Here is a 9,403-nt window from a genome sequence, read left to right as displayed (position 1 = left end):
AGGCAGGAGAATGGCGTAAACCCAGGAGGCGGAGCTTGCAGTGAGCTGAGATCCGGCCACTGCACTCCAGCCTGGGCGGCAGAGTGAGACTCCGTCTCAAAAAAAAAAAAAAAAAAAAAAGACTACAGAAGCTAATCTGAGGCGGCCTCCGGGCAAAGACAGACAAGCTGGGCATGAAAAAGCAAGCCTGCAATGGACAGATCTGAGCTCACCAAGCAGCCCAGGAAATACTCTGCACCCCCTCCTGCCCTGTCACTGGCCCTTGCCAGGGCACTAACTCATTGTTCTGAAAACTGTTAGAGGTGAAAACAGGCATTTTCCCTCCTTTTCTGTCCAAGTAGTATTTCAGGGTAATCAAAGAGACGATGAGGAAGATTCCTTTATAGAATTCCAGCTACTAAATACAGGGGGAACAATACAGTTCAAAAAATCACCATTTTGCACCCTTAAGGAGGCAGTACAGGCAATGATCAACGGCTGTTCAAAAGCCATTCAATACGCTAGAGGTGGTGGCTCACACCTGTAATCCCAGCACTTTGGAAGGCTGAGGCAGGGGGATGCCTTGAGCCCAGGAGTTTGAGACCAGCCTGGACAACATTAGTGAGACCTCATCGCTACAAAAAATTCAAAAATTATCTGGACAACGTGGTACACAACCTGTAGTTCCAGCTACTCGGGAGGCTGAGGTGGAAGGATCACCTGAGCCCAGGAGGTTGAGGCTGCAGTGAGCCCTGATTGCATCACTGCATTCCAACCTGGGCGACAGAGCAAGACCATCTCAAAAAAAAAAAAAAAAAAAAAGACCCACAAAACACAGAAACCCAAAAACCATTAAGTAAAAGACCAACGCATCAGGCTGACAACACCTAAACCTGCTGGTCAATCCTGGTGTCAACAAAGGGGCCCAGCAGACATCCTGTGCTTGCAGACCGACGCAGCCGAGGGAGAGACCTTGAACCTGAAGCGGGCTGAGCCTCCACCAGTCCCCAGGAAATACAGGGGAGAGAAGCAGGTTCAGCACTACGCAGAAGCAACCAGCCGATCCAGAACGGGGCCGTTCTCTAGGACAAATGACTTTGTTTCCTCAACAAATACTCGGCACGCACACAGGTTGGGAGGGAGTGCTGCTGCTGCACTCGGGGAGACACGAGAAGTGCCTCGGCCAAGGGCAACACGGGGAGTAGGGCCAGGCAGGCAGGCTCGGTGGGCTCAGGACCCACTAGTTTCACACTGGGAAGCCACGGGACAGCAGGGCCCATTTCCCATGACTTTGTCAAGAAGGTATTCATTTAGAGAAGAACTCAGCCCAGGCCTGGAGTCCTCCCAGCTGCCCTCACCCAACCCGACCCCATGTGAGGGGCACAGGCCAGCACTGCCAGCATGAGGTCCCTGAATGAAGGATTAAAGGAAGGGACAAAGGGAGCCCAAGCCCCAAGGCAGCAAGAGACTCCCCTGCAGCTCCAACATTCACACTGAGAAACCCAGACTTCTCGGGAAACTGGTTTAATAAGGACAATTCCAAAGGGGCCTGGCTGTGGGCAAAGCTGCGCCAAACGGTTGGGATCCAGAGCCAAGGGAGCTCTTGCCACCTGAGACCATGGGCCAGGCTCCCCACACTATCTCCACCGCCACAGTCATGAGAGCCAAGTGAGACTGGCCTGTGGCCTGGGGCCCCGCAGCTGCCCAGCTCCACCTCCGGCATTTACTGGTCTCATCCTGAAAGGCATTGGGCACTCACTGGCTGGATGCTGGGCTGGTTCATGGGTGGCGGAGCCAGGGCATACCCTTTGGGGATGTCCCTAACCCCTTACGACCAGAGGCAGCACCCAGCGGCACGTCACAGCCAGTGCTAGGGTCAGCTGCACCCTCTGCTGGGACTCCAGGTCTCCTCAGAGGGCCTCCTAGGGCCATTCCGGGCACTGGGGGGTGGCAGTGGGGAGCCCTGGCTCCCTCATTAGGCCAGACTGGTGTCTGGCCGGGTCAGGAAGGCCCAGCCTTGGGCCCTGTCACACGTAGTCCAGAATCTCTGTCTCCATCTCGTTCTCACTGCCGTCAGATGGCTTGAAGTCCTCCTCCTCCTCTTCCTCCTCCTCATCCTCCTCCTCGTCTTCCCCAGACTCATACGTCAGCTGCTCTTTTCCGCCGTCAGTCTTGGCTGAGCTGGAAAAGAGAGCTGGGGCCGGAGGAGACAAGGCCATGGGTGTCCCATGCAGGCTGCTGGGTGGCCCCAGAAAGGCCACCAGGCTCTGGGGAGCCTGGTTACTACTACAAGGGTCCGAGCTCGAGCTCTGAAGAAGCTGGTGGGTAAGTATGGGGTGGAGGCCCCCCGGGAAGGTGTAGTTTAACAGGCACCCAGGGGAATACTGCAGCAGGGGGGCCATGAGCAGCTTCCAGGGCCCAGGGACCCTCAAGAGTGAACACGCCATTGTCTCTGGGAAAGGGTCCACACTCTTGATTCGATTCCCAAAGGGGGCTGAATCTGGATTCCAAGCAAGACCAAGATTGGATTCCAAGACCAATCTGGATTCCAAGCAAGACCAAATCCCTGCTTCAGTCAGATCTGTGTGGCGTGGCTGGGGAGGAGTCCCCTGAGAGGGGGGCTCTTATGACTCTCCCCAGCCTTGTCAGATCCACTGCCTGGCAGGTGCTGCCCCCTTCACTTCCCCTGCAGCTGGCCCTCGCTCCTGTCAGGGTTGCCTGGTTCCAGGAAGGGGTTGGGCCCCGCAGAACAGGAAGAAGACAGAGGCAGAGCCTGCACACGCAGGGCTGAAAGACGTGGGCTGGTGTGAGGGCGTCCGGTGGAGGCCCCAATGGCAGCGCCGGGCTGCTGCACCCGTCCCCTCTGGGCTTGTCTCCTGCCCCAGACCCCAGCGCTGAGGGCCTTGGCTGAGGCAGCCTCTGTGGCAGCTGGGGTGATGCCGGCTCCTGGGCTGGGCTCCGGCTCACAATGCCCGCCTCCCACCAGGGCCAGGAGCAAGATGATGCCACCTAGGTACCATTTCCCAGGAATGGGTCCCCTTAGGGAGACCTCTGTCTCCAAGGGGATCCCCAGGCATCCTGGGCCCCCGTTACCCCAAGCGGCTCTCACCAGGCCTCTTGGAGCGGATGGTCTGCCGGATCATGAGGGACATGGTGTCCCTGAGCTCGTCGCTGGTCTTGGGGAGGCACCACCCGTCCCGTTCCGTGCAGGAATTCTCGGCCCCGTCATTGCGGTGAATGATCTTCTGCAACCTGGGGGTGGGGAGAGGGTTGGGACATCAGGCCCCAGGGTGGGTCTCTGCTAAGAGATGCCAGTGTTGGCTTTTGCTGGAGGCAGAGCTGTACCGAGAAAGGCAGCCCCATGAGTGGAGTCTACAGAGAGGAATTGGAAACACGAGCTGTGTGCTCCCAGCTGGGGCCCTAAACCTGTGTGCTCCCTGGATCCCTCACACACGTGAAGCTGGCCGTGTACCCCTGCACATGCTTCTGGTGAACCACGGCTTTCAACAGATTTCAAGATGTATTTGACGTGTTCCCATCTCCATCTCCTCCCATCCCAGTGCCCTTTCCCTGCAATTCTTTTTTTTTTTTCCCCAAGACGGAGTCTTGCTCCGTTGCCCAGGCTGGAGTACAGTCGCGCCATCTCGGCTCACTGCAAGCTCCGCCTCCTGGGTTCACGCCATTCTCCTGCCTCAGCCTCCCGAGTAGCTGGGACTACAGGCGCCCACCACCACATCTGGCTAATTTTTTGTATTTTTAGTAGAGACGGGGTTTCACCGTGTTAGCCAAGATGGTCTCGATCTCCTGACCTCATGATCTGCCCACCTCGGCCTCCCAAAGTGCTGGGATTCCAGGCGTGAGCCACCGCGCCCGGCCCCCTGCAATTCTTAAACATCACTGAGAACAAGTCGATAAAAGGTTTCTGGGCCGGGCGCGGTGGCTCAAGCCTGTAATCCCAGCACTTTGGGAGGCCTAGACGGGCGGATCACGAGGTCAGGAGATCGAGACCATCCTGGCTAACACGGTGAAACCCCGTCTCTACTAAAAAATACAAAAAACTAGCCGGGCGAGGTGGCAGGCGCCTGTAGTCCCAGCTACTGGGAGGCTGAGGCAGGAGAATGGCGTAAACCCAGGAGGCGGAGCTTGCAGTGAGCTGAGATCCGGCCACTGCACTCCAGCCTGGGCGACAGAGCGAGACTCCGTCTCAAAAAAAAAAAAAAAAAAAAAAAAGGTTTCTGGGGTCTGATGGGTCCTGGGATTGAGAACCCCTCATGGGGCCTTCATGTGGACAGTGGAAGAGGGGCAAGGACATAGCAGCAAGAACTGTGTCTGCGCAGTTTGGAGCCGCGGCTTTCTACAGGGCACTGCCTCTGCGAGGACCGCCAGCACACCAGGGCTCTCGGCAGCACCAAACTCCCAGACAGGCGAGTGTTCTTGCGGGAGATGACGGCCGACGTGAAGTGGAAGAGCTGCAGAGAGCACTTTGGTCCCTGGGTCCCATGGGTCCCCCTCAGTGTCTCAAGGCCCCTCCCATACGTACTCTTCCACATTCAAGTCGCATAACTGGTAGAACATCTGCCGATAGGGTGGCAGGGCCCCTTCCCGGAAGATGTAGACGGAGTCCTGGTGAAAAAGGGGGAGAGAGACAGGGAAGGTTAGCCAGAGCCCTGGGGGGCTGCCAGTGTTAGAGACTCCGTGCAGGCTCCCATGGGGTCTCTCCAGGGAGCTGACTGGTCACCAGGACCAGGTTGGGCAGACAGGCTGGAAGGCCAGGGAGCAGTTGGGGAAAAAACAAGGTTTAACTCCCTGGGACACTCTAGGAGAGGCAGAGGAGCACCAGGCCCTCCCGGGGCCACTGGAAACGGTGAGCCCGCATGTGCAGCAGGCCATGGCACCCATGGCATGGGGCCAGCACTAGCCTTGTGCCGGGCTCTGCTCTCTGTGCCTTCCTGCACTCTGACCTTATCCGTCACCCACTGCTGCTCATTTGTCACCCTATGTCCCCCTATGGGCTGCCCTGACATCTCTTCTGGGGAAAGCAGGGCTTAGTGAGTGTTTACTCTCTCCTTTCCGTACCCAGCCATGTAGTTCTAGAGGTAAGGATAATGGCCTCCCAGGAGAGGTCTCGAGGAGGCAGGCCACACAGGCTGTGGCATGATTGCCCCTCACTGGGAAGACAGCAAAGATCTCAAAAACCTGGGGAGCAGGCAGGGGCCTCCGGACACGGGGAAAGCGAGTCCCTCCCATCGCCCGTCTCTGCTGCACTCATCTCTGCTGCCTGCTCCCTCGGCAGGTGATTCCACCATGCGGGACGACCCCTTCTCAGCCTCCCCCAGGACTGTGGAGCGGCTTGCGGGAGCCTGAATGTGGGAATAGCTCTGAAAACTGCCAACCCGTGCCAGGCAATCACACTGACAGAAACGTGAGCCAGTGAGGCTTCTGCCACAGCTGCGGCCCACATGCCGGCTCTGGCTCTGTCCTCCTGCGTGTGCCCAATTCCGATCATTCCAGGAGTGGTCATGTGGCTCAGTGGGGGCCCAGGCTCCCAAAGGGCTCGAGAAGGACAGCCACATGCAGCTGCTGGCACCAGGCTTCCCTGTCGGAGACCTGTCACCACCTCTTTGCCAGATGTCCCCAACACATACAGCCCCGGGGCTTTGCACCGAGTTCTTGCCCTCAGTGTCTGAAGACTGTCCTAAAAGCGGGCAAGGTGCTGAGGCCCCAGTGGGCAGAGCTGCCCTAATCACACCCCTCCAGCCCACCTACAGGGTGCCCAGCCCCGAGAGGGAGGTCCTCCCCTCTATTCCCGGCCCCCCTGGGAGCCACGCCCTCCTGGGGCTCAAGGGCGCCCACCTTGAGCTTGTACTTGCTGGAGGCTGGTTTCCGAGCACCGCTCGTCCCCGATGGGCCCAGGCCCTGCTTCAGGTCATGCATGGTGACAAGCTGGCTGGCTGCGTGGGGACAACAGCAGTGCTTGGCATGTGCAGGGTGGGGAGGAGGTATCTCTCCCAACCACGCCCTGCCCTCCTGCCTGCCCACCCCCTCCTAGGGGAGGAATGACCGGTAGAGCCCTGGAGTGACCCCCAGGAACCACCTCCCCATCTGGGTCCAGGTGCCCCGCCTTCCTTGGCAAATCACTCATGACTCACAAAAGGCGCTTGGCACACTTACGTGTCTTCTTGACGGTGATGGGGAGGCTGTAGTTGTAGGTGCTGCGCTTTGCTTTGACTGGCAAGTCGCTGGGGGCGTAACCTGCAGGCGAGGGCAAGCATGTCAGGAGGGTGGGCACAGGGCCCGTAGGCACACAGCACTGGACTGGAGATGGGAGTTGGGTCCATGGGGCCAGCTCCTGAGAGGGCAACTCCAGGCTGCCAAGCATGCCACTGCAGTCACCAATGCATCCCAGCACTTCCCAGGCGGGGTGGACACAGATGCTCTCACAAGTGCCTGGCCTGCGTCACAGGACCATAGGGCACGTGGGGTCACTCAATGAGGGACTGTGGTTCAGAAACGGGGTGGTCAGCGGTGGGGCCAGCACAGAACTGAGACTTTCGTTTCCATGCCATTCTGCATCCAAGAGTCTCAGCAAAGGGAGCAAAAGGTTTTTTTATTCTCTCCAAATGAAAATATTCTTACTACCAAAGAGAATGCTAGAAACTGAAAGATAGAGAGAAAGGCAGGAAGCAAAGCTTTCAGGATTTTTTACCGTGTTTCATTCCACAGCGGATTCGGAAATCGAGGACTTGGTAAATCTTGGCATCGGGGTTTTTTCGGGGGTCATACCCAAATCGAATCCACAGGCTGCGCCAGGGGCCTGTTATCTGGAGACAGAAAAGGTGGGAATCATGTGAGGCGAGGTGAAAGCCCAGGTCCCTGGGGCAGAGCCTACACTGAGGAAGAAGAGCTCAGGAGCTGGGGACAAGGCTCTGGATGCCCAGGCCTGCTCTGCCATGTGCAGGCCCTGTCACCTTGGTGAGGGCACGTGGCCTTTCCAAACCTTGGTCATCCTGTCAGATGGAGGGAACAGGAGCACCCTTTCCTGTGGGTTCTTTTATTTGTTTTTCTGAGAGAGGGTCTCACTCTGTTGCCCAGGCTAAGTGCAGTGGCACAATCACAGCTCACTGCAGCCTCAATCTCCTGGGCTCAAGCGATCCGCCTACCTTAGCCTCCCAAGTAGCTGGGACTACAGGCATGAGACACCACACCCAGGTAATTTTTAATTTTTTTGTAGAGATGGGGTCTCACTATGTTGCCCAGGCTGGTCTTGAACTCCTGGATGCAAGCAATTCTCCCGCTTCAGACTCCCAAAGTACCAGGATTCTAGGCATGAGCCATCATGCCTGGCCTCCCACGGTTTTGGAGAGGATTAAATGAGATAGCACCACGGAGCCTTTATCACGGTTCCTGGCACATATTAAGTGCCCAGTGTTACTACTGGCCTAATTGATGAGATGTCTTCTGTCCCCAAACGGAGCTTTTGAATGGCTTATGTCTAAAAAGCCAATGCCAGCCAGGCGTGGTGGCTCCTGCCTATACTCCCAGCACTTTGGGAAGCCGAGGCAGGCGGATCACTTGAGGTTAGGAGTTCGAGACCAGCCTGACCAACATGGCGAAAACCCGTCTCTACTAAAAATGCAAAAAAAGAAAATCAGCTGGGCATCGTGGCGTGCTCCTGTACTCCTGGCTACTTAGGAGGCTGAGGCAGGAAAATCACTTGAATCCCAGCAGCGGAGGTTGCAGTGCGCAGAGATCATACCACTGCACTCCAGCCTGGACAGAGTGAGACTCCATCTCAAAATAAATAAATAAATAAATAAATAAATAAATAAAAAAAACAGAATAAAATAAAATAAAAATAAGATAAAATAAAATGCCAACACCAAGCAGCACAGGTGGTGCTCCTGAGCCGAGAGTCCAACACGGCAGGAGGAATGAGTCTTTCCTGTGCCCTACTGCCTGTTGCAGACCCTCACGGTCATGTCTTACGCTGGCCTCCCCTAATGCTCTGTGAGGCCTCACGGCGGGGAGGATCCCTTTCCCACCAGCATCTTTGGGAACCTCAGTAATGACATCCATCTTTACATGCTTGGAGATCAAAGAGGGATCTGCCTCCCACTGAACCCCACTCAACACAGGTGGAGGACGACATGGGCCGCTGTGGTCAGGGGCTGGGTTCTGCAGCCCAACAGGCTGTGGAGAGCGTCCTGGACTCAGGGAGCTGAAACTTTTCCAGTTGGCTTTAATAAGCTGTCTTAGGGATGCTAGGATTGGGGGACCAGGACAGAGGGGAAGGAAGGCTGGAGGTGCCAGGACGGGGGAGGTGCCAGGTTGGGGGTAGGGTAGGAAAGATGAGGGCCAGGCCGGGGTGGGTAGGAAGGATGGGCCAGGATGGGGGTGGGGCAGGAAGGACGGGGAGCCAGGATAGGGGGTTGGCTGCTCTTACTGTGGCTCTAAGACATCACAGCAGGGACCGGGGACCATATGCGTGGGAACCAAGGCAGGTGGGCGGGCAGCTGCCACTTACCATGTAATAGGCTATGAAGGGAAGCAAGACCTTGAGCTTGTCTGGGTGGACGCTGATGTTGGCCTTGACAGCATTGCGAGACCAGATGGGACGGATGTCAAACAGCTGGGGAGGCCAAGGGCAGAGGCTGAGAGGAGCACCAGCAGCTTCCACCCTTCTGCCCTGAACTCCCCAACATGGGCTGGGCCCCAGGGGCCCCTCCAGAGAGGAGTGGTAGAGGACAGGGGCTGGACACACAGGGCATGGCCCTAGGACCCGCTGCACTCACTCTCTCACCCCGTCCCTCAGAAGCCTGGGCGGCACGCCACCCTGTGCCAAGTGCAGTTGTGGGGCTGGGGCCCTGAAATGACCACAAGAGACATAGTCGTTGTCCTCTTACAGCCCACAGCACAGCAGAGAGCAAGGCTTGGGCGGGGGACGTGCTAGAGTCCCAGGGTCCCCATGCTGCCCCAATCTACAGAACAGGTGCCTGAGGTGGGACATCGTCAGAGGTAAAGGGGACAGCCTGGCTTGGGGAGGATGGCAAAGGTCAGTGTGGCCGGAGTGTAGTGGGCCAGGGGGCCGGGGCAGCGGGCCTCACAAGCCAGTTCAGGTCAGGAATGTGGGCTGTGCCTGGAGGGCAATAAGGAGCCACTGACAGTGTGCCCCAGTGACGGCTGGAAATCAACAAGATATCCACGTGGTCTCCCACAGGCACACTGTGTAAGGAAAGAGCCGGGCTCCAGGTGGCCGTGGCCTCACTGTGAACCTGATGCTCATGCCAGTGGGGATGCAGGCCTCCATGGCACCTGCAAGCCCGGGGAAGGCGGGCTGCCTGGCAGCACGGCTCCAGATCTAACGGTAAGAAAGTGCTGGGCCTGGCACACTAGGTGCCCCACTGGGTTTGCTGCAATGAGTGAA

General features: G+C 57.5%; 1 protein-coding gene across 1 annotated transcript in view; it reads right to left on the bottom strand.

Annotated features, from left to right (window-relative positions):
- Window positions 1-1,487: 1,487 nt before the first annotated feature.
- The window catches only part of GTF3C5 (general transcription factor IIIC subunit 5), a 28,279-nt gene continuing 20,363 nt past the window's right edge, over window positions 1,488-9,403 (bottom strand). The window contains exons 5-11 of the mRNA XM_033195147.1: window positions 8,504-8,608; window positions 6,686-6,800; window positions 6,151-6,231; window positions 5,833-5,930; window positions 4,520-4,602; window positions 3,089-3,231; window positions 1,488-2,173 (exon numbers count right to left, since the gene is read on the bottom strand). Coding sequence (XP_033051038.1) covers window positions 2,007-2,173; window positions 3,089-3,231; window positions 4,520-4,602; window positions 5,833-5,930; window positions 6,151-6,231; window positions 6,686-6,800; window positions 8,504-8,608 — 792 coding nt within the window. The 3' untranslated portion in view covers window positions 1,488-2,006. The remainder of the gene's footprint in view (window positions 2,174-3,088; window positions 3,232-4,519; window positions 4,603-5,832; window positions 5,931-6,150; window positions 6,232-6,685; window positions 6,801-8,503; window positions 8,609-9,403) is intronic.

The sequence above is a fragment of the Trachypithecus francoisi genome, unplaced genomic scaffold, assembly GCF_009764315.1.
Source record: "Trachypithecus francoisi isolate TF-2019V2 unplaced genomic scaffold, Tfra_2.0 Contig01585, whole genome shotgun sequence".
NCBI classification, from domain to species: Eukaryota; Metazoa; Chordata; class Mammalia; order Primates; family Cercopithecidae; genus Trachypithecus; species Trachypithecus francoisi.
The sequence above is the reverse complement of the archived record's forward strand: the minus strand, read 5'-3'. Positions and strand labels throughout refer to the sequence as shown.